Raw genomic sequence first — 18,446 nt, 5'->3', positions numbered from 1 at the left:
AAAGTGTTGAAAATGTGTTGTGACGTACATTGAAGCGGGCCATTATTGTACAAAACTAACGGCTTTAAGACATTTTTAAAGTGAGAGAAATGTACCTTTAACTGCCTGCTATTTAACATTTTGGTTGGATCAAATCAGCATAGCACAAGATTGAGCTAGCTAGGCAGTTTTGTGTTTATACCGAGGGTATTTATTTCATTTGGGAAATTACAAGATCTCTGGAAAGCTATAAAGTTAGCTGAAGTTTACAGGCTGACTCAAGAGGAATTAGAAATCGTCTCTGTTGCTAAGTCGTTACCGAGGGTTGGCCTAATTGCTTTGGGTACAAAATGAGGTTTCATTACATATAGTCTACTATACAAATAGTTTGTACAAATAGTCTACTGGCATGACTGTTTGTCTAGTCAGTAATCAGACCCCATGTATTTCTAGGGAAACAGAGATAACACCAGCACAACGTTTTATATTTTGAGAGCTAATTGCCCCACGACATGAACACATTGTGATTATATCTTTTTATTTAGTTGGGAACTTTATAAGTGCAATATTACATCATCAATATTACATCTTCCTACATGGCTAGCTACATTCATCACAACAGAAAACTATGAGCAGGAAATAAAACCAAATTAGTGGATTTTTATTGAAATGAACCTTTTTTTGAAGAGTTTTATTTCATTACTATTCACTCAAGCTTGTGCCTAAATGCCACAGTACTTCACAGATGAGAATTCTGAGATGATTGAGTTATGGTGTGTTTAGCCAGCCTACCCCTGGAGCAGTTTGAAATGTAATGTGTTTAATACAGAACGTCCCATTTTGCTTGTTTATACTGCAAAATACCATATACATCTGTAGTTATTTAAGCTTATGCTTCTATTTCTCCCCTGTTAAAATGCCTGTGGGGTTAAGACTTTCACTTCTATCCATACATAAAGTAAGTTGATGAAAACCTTTCTTAAAACAAGCTCTTGAATAAGGATCAGTTGCTTTCAAACAAGTGAAGTACTTCATAAGATTAAAGAAAACTACAACATTTTAAGACCAATCACACACATACATCATGGTGGACATTTCTTGCAGTGTCTTTATTCTCAGTAGCCTGCCCTGCCCTGCCCTGCTCTGCTCTGCCCTGCCCTGCCCTGCCCTGCCCTGCCCTGCCCTGCCCTGCCCTGCCCTGCCCTGCCCTGCCCTGCCCTGCCCTGCCTAGCTGCTGCTTCCAGCTCCTTTGTCTTGTTCTGTGTACTGTATATGGCCTGTGTCTGAGGCAGTACTGCAGCCCTCATGCTGGCTCACTTCCAGGACAAGATGACAGCCAGACACTCATATATTATTTTGGTCTGTAGATCTCAAATCAAGCTTTCAATCACAGCTTTGCTTAAATATACCAAGGTAGCTTTATCTGCTGCACCCCAGACCTCGGTCACCAGCTCCTCTGTCCCTGTCTTCCCTGATGCATGGCGTTTAATTTCCTGGCTAGAGGCTGAGATGTTTTTTGAAGAAGGGGGGTTGGGGGGGTCAGGAAAGACTTTAGAAATGGGTGACTACCATCTCAAACATTCCAGGAGGTCCATATAGAGGGGATGGAAGAAATGATTAAAGATATGAAGAGATGGAGGAAGGTGGGATCATGGGAAGGGTGGAGGGAGTGTCTTGCAGTCTGAAGGACGGAGGGTTTGAGTAGGAGATTAAAAATGGAAGGGGTGTTTGTAATGCACAGCACCAAAACATTGGCAGTTACTTGACCTCAGATGCACTTTATTCTCTTCAGAGTCAATACTTTGTCTGTCATCTCCAGATGAGTCAGTCCAGATTTAGGATCCAGCGCTAAGATTGTAGGACTTAATCTCTGCCTCTTTATACTTTGTGCTCAGAGGGTGTGAATAAGGTGTGCTTTACCATACTGTTGCTTCTGCATGCTGTCCAACTGAATAATCTCTCTCTGCTTCTCTCCTTCCTTCTCTTCGTCTGCAGTATGGATGTACGGCTTTACAGACAGCCCAAGGAAAGAGGCCTCAGGTAGCCTTGTGTGTCTATGTCAACATGTTGAATATGCATGCACTACTGTGCTCGTGCGAGAGCAACATGCCAGCTGCATCCCTTTTGTTTTTTGCAGTTTATTTCTTTTCACACTTCTCTCGACATCTGCTTTGCATGCGCCGTCATCTTCCTCTGCGTCCACCCATCTGCTCATATCAGCCTCTCTCTCTCTCTCTCTCTCTCTCTCTCTCTCTCTGCGGTCTGTCTATCCATCTCTGCAGACTTTATTGGCCAACACAACAGCTAGGTGCAGTGCCAGAGGGCCAGGGCATGGACTTTAGTTCTGCATGTGGCGAAAACTGAAATGAGGTGTCAAGTCTGGTTCTTTACATTTGTCTGCAACATGAATGCAGATAACTGCTGTGACTTTGCGTGTACTGTACAGTACAGAGTCGTGAGAGAAGAAATTGACTTGAAATTGTCTCTGTTGGAAATAAACATCCTAGAAAAGAACATTTTTTGGCAGATTTAAACATATCATGACATAAATTCGCAGATTTCTCCATCTGGTGTACATTCTCTGAGACATTGAACTGTAATTGAGGCATTGCTGGGGAAAGACAAATACATGTTGTCTCCTTCCATTAGATCTATCACTGTGTCAGTACGAGTTATGAACCATAAAGACAAACCCCCCTTTGAACAGATTCAGGCCCGATCCCGATACACTCTTTGCCCCTGCCACTTGACCCTACCTTCTATTTTGTGGGTTCACATCTAGGTGTAGTTGGTTTCTCAGAGGCACACATAAAACCAAGGGTTATGAGAACTATCTGTCGTTTCAATGTATTACGGTTCTTTTCTTTATCGCATGTGTAAAATAATCGCTATTAGTTTGTGGATGCCTTGGTAGCTAACTTGCTAGCTAGCTAACGTTGCATTGATATTGCTGGTTTGTGCATGGAAGTCCTGCATTTTGACGTATTTCAATATTACATCCCCCCACTTTGAGGTTTCGAATTTTAAGTCCAGCAGTGAAGTTGCTGCAGTTGGTAATGCTCCTTATATATCAGTGCAAACTGGCAGGGTAGGAGCAGTGGTTGCTAATGTTAGCCTGTAAAGCATCGCTAGTGGCCAGGTAATGAAGCAGTGTTTTTTTTCGAGCGTCCATGCTTTTTTATCTCCATCAGATAAATGGTAAATGGCATTGTGATTGTCACAGTAACACCAGAGAAATCACTCCAGCTGAGGACGGCATGTTGGAAATGTCTGGTCGGGTCGGTTTAAATGAAAGCCATCAACTACAAGTGATGAGGGTCTTGAAGGGTTGTCCTAGGGAGAGATTTTGACCACTACCCCATGTAACTCTGTTCTGAGGGGCAAGAAGCACTGGAAAACAAGGGGGTTGGGCAGAAAAATTGCAAATTGGAACAAAGTGTTAAATAGTGGGAGAAAACCACTTGTGAGCTGCACAGTAAACACTTGAGCTTCGTGAAGATTGGTTTGAGGGAGATCTCCTCTTAGACTTTTAAGGACAGTGGCATTGTACATACGGAATACAATCCATTTTCAAGGTCTTATCCCATTTATAAAATGACAAAGAGGCTGACAGCAGAGAATCCACTGTCTCAGATGTGGTCGTAAGTGGGAAGATGGAGAGATCTGCTGACAAAGTGTAGTACTTTTCCTCTCAGCTGCAGTAATTAGCCAGCGCTCATGTTGTCTGTAGATTGTCATTGCTGACGCTGATGTGCCTTTTTTCTCTTTTTATAGATTATATTTAGTTATCTTTTTTTTTTAATGGTACATGTGGCATCCTTCATCTCTCTTTGCCAAAATGCTATGACTGATAAGGGTCAGCAGTTAGGCATTTGCTTGGAAGCAAACTCAGTAGGATCTCTGTTCTCAGTTTCCTCAAAAAGAACTTCTAGAAGGTTTTCTGCTGAAGCTGATGCTACAAATGGAACAGGTCACCTGTGTTGTTGGAGTTGATCTTTTCATTTGCAGTGGACGTGTCTGATTGATCATCAAAATCGATTTTTGGCAGTGAAGTGCTGTTTTTCAGGGATGGTTTCTTTCTGACTTCAATCATACAGTCACAGTGATAATGTCATGGATTAGCTGCCACGGTATGACTAATGACAGTATATTGCAGCACAGGTGCATTTATATGAGCTTTCAGCCCAACCTCCCCAGGAATTATGTTCTTTAGGACAATAGTGCACTGAGGATTTACATTCAGTATCAACCTTAAGTGCCAATGGTGCCAAAGTTAAAGTTGGTGGATGAATGTGTAAACACATTTTTGTTAAACAACTACCAGTTTTCACTTCCTGACACTTTTTTTGTGTTAGATGAGAAAACTTGCTGGAGGTGATTAAAGTATGGAAGCAGGAGGAAGCAGCTACCCTGGGTCTGTCCAAAGTAACTTAAACACTAGTTCCACTTTCTTGAGTTAGTAAATTACATGTCTAGTCAACTGATCAATTGATCCTGTAAGTTCCTTACAATAGTTATCTTCCCTTTTCTAATGGAAATCCAATAATTCTGTCCTCAAGACCCCCCAAACATTACTTAAAACTTTATAATGTACGTAGCAAGACACCCCTGAACTATAAGGAAACATCAAACTGAAGTCTCTGTCAGTGCTTTCAGTTTTGCCTTGCTAGTAGGACACTTTGGGTCCTGCAAGTGAAACATGAGCTGTTTCCCTCTGATATTGATGTTAAAGCACGAGCAAGAATTGTATCTTTACAACCTTTTAAAACGTTTGCTTTTGTTAAGAGGCCGTGTACAAGCTGAAAGGGAGTTGTTTGTAATCATTATTGATAGTGTTGTCTCTAACCTTAACCATCTTTTAACTGCCTAACCTTACCCATACCTTCATTTTAATTAACTTGTACCTTGCTGCAGCTGCCATGCACAAATGTGGTGACAATAATTTGTTGATTATTAAATGTTCTGGAAGGTCATCAGTGGATCAGTAAGGATCTGTTTGGGGAATGGGTTCCATTCATTTGATGATTTGTTATGATCAGCCACATCATCTGAGTCATGTTCAGAGTCATGGTGTGAAATCACCCTTTTAACAAATTGGCAGACTGATATGAATATCTACCTTTCTTACAGTATTTTTATTCTGACCTACTCAACATCAGTGTATTTGTTCTCACTGTGTAAATGTCACAGACTCAGACATGCTGAGACACTTAAACAACAAAACACAACAGGTTGTGAAGCGTAATAGGCTAAAATGTCCTCTCCAATCTGTTTATATCATCTCGCTATGGCCAAGCAAGCAAATAGGCGTGTCTGCAGCTCAGATCAGATACACACCACATGAAATTAGTCAATGAAATCACTGCTGGCATTGAAAAGGTTAAATATCAGAGAGGAGAGCGAGAAAACACAGTGGCCTAACCCCAACTGAAATGCTTTCTTCTTGTTTCACATAAACATGGACCCAGCCTCCTTCCCTGTTTCTCTCTCTCCCTCTCTCTCTCCTCCTCTCATATGTTTCTATTTAAGGCCAGCAGTGCTGACTACCATGATTGGTGTGTTCACCCCCCCTCCCGACTCGCCGTCCAACGGCTGGCTCCCAAAGGCAGCGGAGGGGAGGCCTTTCCTCTCAACCGCACTGTTGATTTTCCACAGGGAAACTTCACCATTCTTCCACTCATTCCCTCCTCAGTCTTCCCCGCCAACCACTAGCTGCTCCTCTGGTTCTCCTTTTTCTTTTAATTCGTCCCTTTCTTTCTATTTTGGATCTTAAAGTTTCAGGTCATGGATCCACATTAGGTGTGAGATGCCGCCCCTACAAACATTTCCATCCCGTTCCCTCCTTTTGTTTTGATTCCTTCCGATGCTCCTCAGTCCTTTGCTGTGGGCTGGGGGTCAACTCAGCTATATGGCCAGACGTTTAGGACTATGCAGCCGAGTCGCAAGCTTGCGTTCTGATTGGTCAGGGCGGCAGGGAGCAGGGGCTGGCCGATGGCTGCGTACCGGGTGCATGGCGGCAGCGGTGTAGTTGGTTGCGGCGGGCGTTCGCGGGGCGCCACGGCGGGCAGGTGGCTGACAGCCTGTTTCTTCCCCTCAGGGATTGACAGCTCGGAGCCCATGGTGCTGGAGCAGTACGTGGCCGTGGCCAACTACGAGAGGCAGGAGAACTCAGAGATCAGCCTCAAGGCCGGCGAGACAGTGGACGTGATCGAGAAGAGCGAAAGTGGTGAGTGGAATCTTCTTTTGTTGAACATTCACACACTGAATGTAACACATGCTGTGTGAAAAGTAACCAAAATGTGTCTTTGTCAAAAACCAGCATGCTCTTGGAATTGCCTGACATTTGGTTTGTTTCTTCCTGTTTGTGTCTTCCTCTCTCGGAGTACACATTAGTAGTGTAAACATACACAGAGAGGTATGCTCACTCAGCATCTCACTCTCTCCCTTCTCTTTATTTGACTCCCTCTTTTTCTAACCCCTTTGTCCTCGAGAGTCCCCCACTCCATCCTCCCTCCCGCTCCTATGCTCTCCCGCAGTCTTTCCCCTCCTCACCCAATCTCCTGATCTCCTAGCTAGGACTTGGCACCACCTGGAGGTGCTGTTTGGCTGGCAGAAGTTAGTGTGTGTGTGGAAGAAAGGCATTGTTGTGGCTGGGACCAGTCTCTGGTAACACTACATGGTACATTAATGGTTAATCAAACTGAAGGTGATATTTATTTCGCTGTTTGGAACAATGAAATGCTTTGCAAACCATTTATTAAGCAACTGTTTATTGTAACGCTGCAACTGCTGTTTATGAACCTTTTGCTTCATACATTGTTTATAACGCATTTCATTGCTAAAATAACTATTAACTAAAGTCTTATTAACTGTAAAGGAAACAATCTCTGTCAGTCTGTTACTCACATATCTTGAGAACTGTTTAACTGATGTACTTAACACTTTACAGTATTGTTGCTGAGGACCCATGGAAATGCAGTGCTGAATTTTGTGCGATTTTGAATAGCGACACATTCAATATTAATAAATGTTTAATAAACAGCATACACCATGTCTCATGTAGAGTTGTTCAGGCGTCTCTGTCACAAACTATCCACTGTGGTCTGCCTTTGGAGGGGAGTAGGGCTCTCTGCATCAGCTGTGGGCTTGGCCAGCATGTCGTATATGAGACTCGATGTAGTCCGGTGGCGACTCAGTTCACATCGACAGTCAATGTAAATAAGTTTGTTCTTGTCGAGAGAACCATCTTGGCAGGGCTTTGAAGCTGAACTTGCCATTCAAAAGACTCTTTTCTTTATCCATTTCTGCTGAAGGAGGATTGTTTCTCCTGCCATCCACAACGTTACTGCTGCATAACTCCCTGATTTCCCAAACTACAGAGCAGGCCAAGGGTCATAACGTGCATGTGTTAATTGTGCGTCAAAAAAATGAATGGCGTTAATAGGAATTTGCGTTTGACAGCCCTACTTAATATTAATAATGAGTCCACCATCTTCAACACAGCACTTCTTTTGGTCCTCAGCAGCAAACCTGCCAAGTATGAAGTAGATTAGATGAACTGTTCTTGAGATATGCAAATAGGACAGGTAGACAGAGATTCCTTGCTTAATAGTTAGATGCAGCACTTCACTGTTCACCTTGCCTCTCCCCTGTAGAAATTGGGTTTAGCAATCCCAGTGCTGGATATTATTTTCCACTCAAGCAGCCGCTGACAGCCAGCAGCTTGCACAACTCAAGAGAAGTCAGCAGAAAGCTTGGTAGAAATAATCCCGTTGTTCTCTAGGCTCTTATCTATACACTGATTACAATGTGTGAATTCATTATTCTTTGAGATATCTTGTGTGCCCATCTTTCAATGATTATGTGACTTAATGAGTCGGTTCTGGCTTTGAACTATCTTGTCATTTCGTCTCTGTGTAGCTTTTGGTGCATTTCCAATTTGTGCCCCTGTCAGCATAAACGTGGTAATTGTGAAATGAAGTTTTCACAGAGTGAAGAAGTTCCATGGAAAATGATTTATTTTGTGATGTGGCTTTCGGTCAAACTTCAAGCATGTGGACATCTTCATTTCCATCTCTCCTTTCAGCTTTGTTTGTGAGGTTTTGAAATGTCAAGTGTTCCTGTTAACTCTTGACTCCCTTTGATTCCCAGGAACACTTTGGAGTTAGTGTTAGTTTTATTTTTTTATTTTTTTTAGAAGTGTTTCTCAGCCACACAGTAGTTTTCTTTGGTGATCCCATTTCTGAATATCCTGGCCTGACAGCATATGCTCACCAGACCAGTTTGAGGAACTGCTGAACTCTGAGGCGCTCTCATCCAAGAGCTGGATATGTGTGCTGTCGTCATTTACTGGGCCAAAGAAGTGGAGCAACAGCCATGATGATGATGATGATGACATCACTCAGACACTATGCCAAGACAAACACATCTGAGAGCTCATATAGTAACCCACAACCCCCTTTCCGCTTTCAAAGCTTTTACTGCAGCCTTCTGGTCTCTCAAAGCAAGGATGAAATCCATGTTTGACTTGCTTTTCTCGTCAAATGCTTAGCTTTTTGCTAAGCATTATTATGCTGTTCCTCATTCAAACACAGAATGTTTCAACCACTTTTGTCTGCAGGCTTGACCTTATATAATTATGGGTTCAACTCCAGAGTCGGATGTTGTTGTTTTGCCCCATGTGAGAAGTTATTGCCCTTGCAAGTCTAGACCCAGCTGTTTCACTGTTCTGTGTCAAGAAGATCCTTTGTCACGGTGAAAACTGGTTAAATCAGAAGTGTGCATGAGACGGGGGATTGGTGTGTATGTGGATGAGTTTGTATGGATGGTTATGCCCTTGTGTGAGGGAATTCTGTGTACTTGTATCCTCGCCTATCCAATCTAGTAATTTGAGATTTATGAAGCACCAGGGGAGTCGGGGTCGGACAGCCAAAATTGTCCCTGAGAGAGGAGTAGAGGCTGCGTCTGGGCCACTGTCATGGTTTTCTCCCTCGGACATGGGAACCATAGAGCGTCTGGAGAGAGGAATGTCCCAGCTGGAGAAAATAAATCTGCATATGTGACCAGTTAAATTATATGGTGTGTTGGACTAAGAGGAGGCAGTGATGGGAAGGAGACGGAGAGGAAAGGTCAGGGTGTTTTAAAAGCTGCAGACCTGTGTCAGATAGGACTTGATGTGAATAACATGGGATAGCAGATGGGGCACGGGGAGCATTACAATTACGTAGTGCGAAGTTAAGATACAAGTTTTTGTGATTTGACAGTTTACCTGGTGAAGTCTAGTCCTCTTAGAAATGACATGACAACAGAGTCTACAGCCACGCTAACAGCTCTATAAAACTGTACCCAGGCACAGCAGCTCTTTGAGCTAAACATAAGCACATTATTATGCTTATAATGTCATGCAAATATGCTGGTCCTAAGAAGGTATAATGTTTACTGTATTCACTATTGTGGTTCTGCATGTTAGCTAATCAGCACTGAACAGAAAGTACAGCTGAGGCTGATGGTCATGTCATCAGTAAATCAAGTAATAAATTATAAGCCAACGTTTTGGACACACTGGAAGGCCAAGTTATAGTTAGTCCTGCTAGAGGAAAAGTGCAAGGAGCACCAAAGTTATCAGGAGTCATCATCTGGGGACGATGGATATCTGTAGTACGTTTCAAAGCGATCCAGCGAGTAGTTAAGATATTTAAGTCTTGACCCAAGTGGTTGACCGACCTACATAAGGACAGTGTCATCTCTACCAATGTATGGCTAAAATTTTGACTGCCTGCCAGATAGAGGTCTTTGTGAGTCTGGAGGTTGACCACATTATGGATATATTAAGCTCTGTTTCGACTGAGCCTGGCTTATCTTTTTTCTGGATCAAGACCTCTACTGCCAGGCTTTAATGATCTGAAGAAAGTGAGAGCAAAGCTTTGTTTACGCCCACACAAAAACCTGATGCTGTGTTAAACACGGCTGTGTTTTCTTCTCCACTTTCTGATATCATCTCAGAAATTTAATTGTATTTTCATCAATAGCCTTCTACTCTGTGGCCACAGTGACAGAGTGGGAAATAAATGTGGGGGAAAATACCTTTTTTTTCCCCCTGTTTCATCAGCCAAGACTAATGGATCTGCCAGGAGGACCTTGACGCTAAACTGCAAACTGGAGTCTTTGGGTTAGTGTACCGCCCAAGCCACAACGCCAGCCGGAGAAGCCATTTACCCAAATATCTTGGCCCTCCTCGCGGCCAAGTTTCAGGGGCATTTTGTCACAGTTGATTTAAAGAGATTAGACAGATTTGCTTACCTCTCTCTGGACTTGACTCTACACCTCACATGGAGAACGACCTCCAGTTGTGTTGCCAGATAATAATCCTCTATTTTGGAAAAAGATAAGAGTTATGTTTTTGTGGACATTGTCATATGTTTCTACAGTCTACACGGAAGCGAGATCTCTCTGTTGTGTAGCATTGCTTGTCAGCAGTTACAACACGGTTTTTAAGGAAGAATCAATGCCAGGAGTTTTGGTAATATTTTACAACCACACCTTTGAAAGTGCCCAGGAGATCTAGTGAGGCTTGCAGCATTCAGTCTAAACCATAACGCCTTTCCAAAGAAAGCCTTGAGCTAAAATTTAGTATGAGAACCTCACATCGCTTTAGGTTGTTTGCACTATAAGCTCTAGTTAAGATTAGGGTAAGACTTACCTTAAGGCAGTTAAATAATTGCAGCATTTGTATGCTGGAGTGGCTCAAAGAAGAAGAAATTCCACCAAATTAAAGCATTGATGAGTTCAGTTGTTGATTTCTAGTATGTTGATTGGACTGCCTGCCCTTTGGCCGTCGGCTCTACCTCCAGTGTTAAGAAACTGTAGTACAGAAACTTACACAGGAACCTGGCTTTGATGTTTGGGGCAAAGGATTCATTACTCTGAACTTGGAACATGATCATTCATTAAAAATTCCCTTCATAAGTCAACAGCTCCAACAAGAAACCAACATGTTTAATTTAAATGGAAAAAAGCCTCAACTAATCTGTTAATAAGCTAATTGTTTCAGAAATACACCATTGAGAATACAACAAAGATACAATAAATATATCCAATAATGTTGCCTAAAGAGATGAATGACACATCTTTGGTTTATGAAACCATTGTAAAATAATGCTTAACTATCTTTTTAATCTGCAGAATTTATTATATTTTAAATATTATATTATTATGTCATTATAAAAATGATCAAAGTGTCAAAATGTAAAACGATGCACCATTTCCCTCTTAAAGCCTTCTCTGGAGGGCGCTATAAAGGATTTTTGCATAGAAGCTAGATTGATATACCCTTCGCCTTAGGCTGTCAAATGTAGCCTATGTCTTTAATCAAGGTCTACTGAGGGCTAGCTTAAAGGATGTTCTGGATCAGAGAGCGCTGTTTTGGACAGGGTTCACATGGGTGACTGTTGGCGACATTAGCATTGCCTCCAGGCTGTAAAACAGACAGCCAGCATTAATCAGGGTGGTACGTCTTGAGCCAAGAGATGGCCTAGGATCATTCTCACAACACCCTAGCTTAGCCATGTGAGCTAGCTACACCCTCAGGCAGTAAAAAGTGCCAAACTGCTTCAGTCACATTCTTAGAGTTGAGCTCAGACAATCTGGGGCTAGCAGAGGCTCAGGAGAGACTATTTTAAACTGACCAGGGAGCCACTTCGAGGGCCTCAGGTTAAAAACAGCATGTTTAAATAAGCATAGCAAAGACATGGGTACTGATACTGACGTATATACTCTGCATCTCAGAAAAGTCTATTGTTTTTAATGAGCATGATGATAGAGTTAGCACAGAGGGGTGTGTGTGTCAGAGGAGGATATTTTAGCTAGAGGGTGGTACTGTAGCACATGCTAGCACACACACACACCATATGGAGGATTAATGCAGAGGTTTAGCTGGACCCCACTGAGCGTGATGTCTAGTCACCGCTGGCTATCAGCTTTCACTTGTTACAAGCCTGGCTCAGTAACAAGACTCCAAGATTTTATGAAAACTCCAACCATGACATAAGCTTCAAGAGGAAGTAACATGAGCTTCAAACTGGGATGTTATGCCCCCATCTCATTGTGTCAATAAAGAGCACAACCTTGAAATTGGCTCGGACTTTCTAGGAAGAAACAGCACAGAACAGGTTGGCTGAGCCCTCATATATCCTCTTTTTATCTTTGAAACAAGCTTGTGTTAAAGTGGCACTCCTTTAGAATATCCAATCTTTTGAATATACAGTAGTCATCACCCACATGTTTGAGAGGTAGATGGTAAAAGTGTGCAAACACCTTTTCAAAGCAGAAAGAAGTTTCAGTTTGTTCAGACTTCTCAAAGAGCAGTGAAATGGGTGGAGGTATATTCCCCATTGTAAGTTGACATTTAAAAGTTATCATGATAACCTTAACATTCCTCAAAACAGGAGGAAACATGGGAGTACCCTGGGTAATGTTATCACATTGTTGTTGAGGGTGCTCATTACCAAATTCTTTTTTTATTTTGTTTGGCAATCAAGCAACTTATTTGCAATCAACAAATAGGAAATGCACATTGCCAATACCCGATCTCCACCATCCAGACTCCTGCATGGGTCCTAAAGAGAAAGCTTGAAAAGGTTTGAAAAAGTATAGATTTAATGCACACTGATGGATCAAAGTTGTGTTCAGGAATACATTTAATTATTTGAGTACGAAGTCTTTTACAGCCACTATTACATCTTCCTAAGGACCAAGTAGTGGTAAAAGTAGTTGCATGTATCCTTGAAGCTTGACAGTTTAGCCAGTTTAGAAATGCAGTATTTCAACTTTTTGGGTGTAAATGCTGGATTTCCATTCATGGAGACGTCATGCAGTGATGCACATCATCTTCACTTTCAGAGTGCTTTACTACGGAAGCCCTAAAGGGCCATGCATTCATGCATTTTATTTCCTCCGTTTTCCCGTGATAACGAGTTAATTTCATTTGTTTTCTCGAGATCTCGAGTTATTATCTGGAAATAACAACTGCCGTTTTCCCGAGATAACGAGATAATTTTCTCGAGATCTCGAGATAACGAAACTTTGTTTTCCCGAGATAACGATATAATTAATTCGAGATCTTCTCATTAACTACATAGCTGGTCAGCTATGTAGTTAATGACGACATCAGGCTCACTTACATTGCACTGCCGATATAGCTGAAGCCTTGCTAAACGTCTTTTTAGATTACGCACACTAATGTGTATATTATCTGTAATAGCAAGGCATAATACCATTTCAGCCTGTGTCAGGCCTTGATTGAAAACATATGTGACGTGGTGATCGATATGCTCCTGCTCCTCTGACATTGCTACACTGAATGATGTTTCCTGCAATGATTTAATATACTACACTAACGTTTCGTTATCTCAAGATCTCGAGAAAATTATCCCGTTATCTCGGGAAAACGGCAGTTGTTATTTCGAGATAATAACTCGAGATCTCAAGAAAACAAATGAAATGAACTCATTATCACGGGAAAACGGAGGAAATAAAATGTATGAATGCATGGCCCTTTAGGGCTTCCGTACTCTACAATCACGATGAGCATGGATTAAAGTTCTCTGTCGCTACGACGGATTTCCGTCATTCAAACTGAACAGAGGCGACTTGTGAGATCAATGTAGATTGGAGGAGAACTGTTGGCTGATTCTTATTGACAGATTGTCACACTCTACAGCCAATGGTATTGTTAACAGCGTGTGCGCGCCTGACCAATGACAGTGTAGTGACCCACACAGGGCGGGATCTCAACACGGGGGGGCGCTAAAGTTTAGTTGCTGAGTTAGCAAGGACTCGTCGCGCTGCTACGTTATCAATTAGTTTTTGTTGCCTGATTGTAGCTCAATGCTGAAATCTTGTATTATAACATATAGAACAAAGCCTCAGAGCTTCTTTGATTATTAACAGCATGTTAGTGATGACAGAAAGGTGATAACTCGCCATCAGACTGACAAGGCTGCAAAAGTTGCTGTTTGTATGATGTATTTTTCTGTTAAACGATAAGAGGCTCACTTTAAACAATATTAATAATAATAATAATAATTAATGATAATGATGATGAGAAGAAGAAGTAGAAAAATAGCGTACTGAAAAGTTCTGTAGATGGTTGATTATTTGGAAGAGTAAAACTTGAGAGAAGCAAAAAAAGGCACAGATTGATTTCATAGATTGAAAATTACATTGAAAAGACAAAAAACATTTTAAGTGTGAATAGAACAGCTGTTCAGATCATCCTCCTGTAAAACACTGTTGGTCAAATATTTAAACTTGATGTCTGCATTAGAGAACATGGTGTGGGGTGAGGCTGTAAATCGTATCTTATTTTTTTAGCACGTGTCAAGTAAAATGCCCTGTAACATGTTTCACAAATTACAAATTGGGAATATGACTTGGCTACAGCTCGAAAAAACATTTCAGTCAAAAGATTTTTTTTTGCTTTAATCCATGCGATGAGGGAGAGCCAGTCAGGGTCATCTATTTACTGATGCCGATTATGTGATGTAATTTAGAGCAAAAAACTTCTTTGTCACTTAACTTTGTCACTTTCCACGATGCATGGTGGGCCAGGATCTCAATCACAAGACATTGGACCAAGATCCATATGATTAGGAAATATGAACAGTCAGCAGATACATCTTTAGATTTACAGATGGAAACCGGGTCGAAACGCGTTAAAAAACCACACAGATCTCAGGGTTATGATGTGTACTGACACGCCTCTTTTGGTTCCAGAACGGCGGCATGCTGTGTGAAATGACACACTATAGCAGCATTATGTCGGCGCTGCTTGGTTCAGTGTGAACAGACAAAGGTGGCATAAAGGCCAGGCTTTGTTGAGGCCATATTGCGGAATATCTCTGTGAAAAGGGCTGCTGACACAGCAGAGCACACCGCCTTATTTTGTTCACATACACGCATGTATGTTTCCTAATTAATTCAGTCATTGATTGATGCTCTTTTTAAAATAAAAAGGCTGAAGATCGTTAATGTTAATTTGCAGTATTGTTTCATATTGTGTTTCAGCAGATTGCAGACCCCAATTAATAGTTTAGCACACAATGAACAGGAGCAAAAGACCGAGATTAGTGCCCCCTTTTCTATTCATTCAATCGATAATCAAACTTCAAACGAGAATTGTTTTGAATCAAAAATCGATTCTGATTCGAATTGGACACCCGAGATCGAATCGAATCGTGAGATTGCTGAAGATTCACACCCCTGGTAGTATTGATCCTTACCTCACCATTGGCAGTACAGGAACACACATTTAGGTTTTAAGCTCAGTGATTGTTTCTTTCACAAATGCTCAATGGGAGATAGTTGACATGACTTGACTCCTTTTTAATGTAAAGATTGACATTGGAGTTTTTTGTCAAAGCAGCAGGTATTTTCTAGCAGTTACTCATCTTTCGCACTGATGTTTCAACTGGACTCCTATTCTATTGTTTGAAGTGCTCTTAAGCGAACCTAACACTGGCAATCCAGAAAATGAATGCAAGTTTTGCCTTGAGAGGCCTGAACGCTTGAAATAACTTCTCTCACTTCACTACTTATAGATTGTGGAGTATCAAAGTATGGTTGTTGTTTTTTTTGACATAGACAATTTGCATGGCTGTACTTTGCTGCTGACATACGAGATATTTTAAAGCTTGACAGGGAGTTTCAAATGCATCGGTGTCATTGCTCTGGATTGTGTCTGGTCCTGAGTTCAGAATGTGGTTCAGTCACTGCTTTAACCTTTTATCATCTTGAGCACATCCACACAGATTGAGTGAAGATGATGAGGATCTAAAAAAAAAGAAGCAATGTGTTCCAGCACTTGCTGCTATCCAGGGGATCTGTTCCTAATTAGACGCTGAGAGGAGAAAACAAGAATGACAGTCACCTTGTGGATCCTGCTCGAATGTTGCATTTCTAACAGACATCATTGTCAGAACTGTCTGATGATCATTCTGACAATCCAAAAATGAGAAACTCCAAGGAAAGCATGTGGTGTTGTTCTTGGAAGGGGAATATGCATGAAATACCACCGCTTTGAAGCTCCAGCCAAACAATTACTGGCTCTTCCTCTTTTGTCATATTTCCCTCATACCACTCCTTTAATCTCTTTCTGGCCTATGTCTTTTTTTATTGTGTCACTTCATGCATCTCCCATTATCCCAAACCTCTCCCACGGGGCCCAGGCCTGTGACGGTCAATGATAATCTTGCTCTGCTCACTTACTGTGCCACTGTGTTCACCGTGACCTCCACTTCCCCTCTGTGGTAGAAAGCAGGCAATTATTGCCTGCCAAGACATGGTGTAGCTAGACACTCCAATTAGAGCTCCACGCTGTAAGAAATGCCAATTACAGCCCCTCTGCTGTCTTACATATTCATATTTTGTGCTGTGTGTATAAATGTGGGAGACAGCAGGTGTTGCTGCATAACCTCTCTGAATATTAGTCATTAGATGTTCAGTGCCTCATGAATCCTCCAGAACAGTCGGTTCGGTTATGTCGGACAAACTAGCAAGAGAGTCAATTTAAAAAAATAAAAAAAAACCAACATGATTGTTGACCTGTTCTATTTTAGTGTAGAAGTGGGCTGAGCTTCACTTCACCAAGCACCTGGACAATAAAAAGACCTGACACCTAACAGGAAATGAGCACTTTTGTTCTAATCATATCGAACACCACGCATCATAGCTGAGGTTCAAGTCAAGAGGACTGACACAGCATTGAGTTTGCTTTGCACATCGTGTGACTCACCCAAAAACACGTACACAGAGTGAACCTAGGCACCAATAATAATGTATGATCATTTCAATCTGTTAAAACAAGTTTGTTGTGCTGTATGTACAGATGGCTCTACAGTGTGCACTTCAGTACCTGAACACCATGTATTTGTCCTGTTCTGCACTGGTTCAGTTTCACAGCTGCTAGCACCCACCCCAACAGCTGGGTTTGACTTTGACTCCTTTTTCCATGGCACCTCATGTACACGAACATGTGCAGTTATTTTTCATGTTTCAGAGAAAATGTGATGTGTTTTCTCCCATTTAAGCAGGTCTTTGATCACCATTTCAGGCCCCTATAGGTGACACTTTGAACTCCACAGTAGGCGAGATTATCATAACACACTCATTTTTCATCCACATGTGGAAGTTAAGATGAAAACATTTGAACATCTCTGTCTCCAAGACATACAGAGATACTGTAGTTCCACCATATGCATGAATTTTTACACACATGAAGTACAATCTCAAAATTAAAAGTAAAAGGCATTGAACAAACTAAGGATTTAGTTCTTCTTTTCAGCAAGTAGTGTAACTATCGGTGTACATTTTGTCCTGAGGCTGAAAGACAGTGTTTAAAGATAAAAGATATTGAAATTAAAATGATATTTCACATTGGGAGCACGAATGTGCACTGTAAAGGGCATACATAGGTTATATTGCTTTAAAATAATATTATGATATTTTTTGGCTATGTAGCAATACACATTATATATCTCAAAATGAAATGCTAGGACTGGACGAAAAAAAATCAAAGATCAGATTCATTTTGACCAAATACCTCAATATCGATTTTTCCCCAATATTGTTGGGATGACTATTGGTACCATGAACAAAATATTAACGCAATAAGATTTTTGATAAATGATCATCAGTAATGTGGATATAATGATTAAGTGGGTAAAGGAAAGTATTAGAACAAGTAGAGCAGTCTGGTAAGGTCAGAAAATGACTACTTACTTTAACGTAGCCTTCAAAAAACAGGAAAAGACAACACTCATTCCATATCATGATATCCAAAGTCTAAAACGATATACTGTATAGTCTCATGTCACAATAACAATGTAATATCGATATTTTGCCCAGCCCTTGTTCTCTTGATGATGATACTAGACAAAAGGTAGCAGAGGGTCCGAAGTGGAAATGAATATCCATGTGTAATTAAAATGGTGCAACACACCAAGCAACCTAGCCATATCATAATCCTTACCAAGAGCTCAGACTTCAAAACAACATTGCTTTAAAAAGGGTTGTGTTGGTTGGGGTCGGTTGCTTCATCTCCCGCCCCCCACACCTGGGGGCAGGTGTTCATTTGACAATTTTTTTAACTTTCTGCAAAAATCACGCTCACTTCATGAAGCAGTTGGCCAGGTGTGAGCTGCTCTTCTAACAATACTACCTCCTTCACTTCTGGTGTGTACAACTGTGTGAAACTCAACACCGTGTATTTGAGGAGGGACCGTCCAAAACTGTGCACCGTTATCCTCATTTGAACACTGGCTATTAGGCATTGCCACTCATGGGACAAAAGTTAACAAATAAGTTACCTTCCATTTTGAATCTCTTTAAAAGTGAGCATATTTGCCCCTTACAATAAATTGGGCCCACCACGCCCTCCCTGAACTTCACTGTTTATGCATCATCCCACGCAT

General features: G+C 41.4%; 1 protein-coding gene across 1 annotated transcript in view; it reads left to right on the top strand.

The window, feature by feature from the left end:
* Positions 1-18,446, top strand: part of LOC141004380 (SH3 and PX domain-containing protein 2A-like) — a 77,794-nt gene that overhangs the window by 27,160 nt on the left and 32,188 nt on the right. Inside the window, exon 4 of the mRNA XM_073475837.1 lies at positions 6,077-6,205. Within this exon, the coding sequence (XP_073331938.1) occupies positions 6,077-6,205 (129 nt within the window). The remainder of the gene's footprint in view (positions 1-6,076; positions 6,206-18,446) is intronic.

This window comes from Pagrus major, chromosome 1, assembly GCF_040436345.1.
Source record: "Pagrus major chromosome 1, Pma_NU_1.0".
Taxonomy (NCBI): Eukaryota; Metazoa; Chordata; class Actinopteri; order Spariformes; family Sparidae; genus Pagrus; species Pagrus major.
This window is presented reverse-complemented; position numbering and strand designations above follow the sequence as displayed.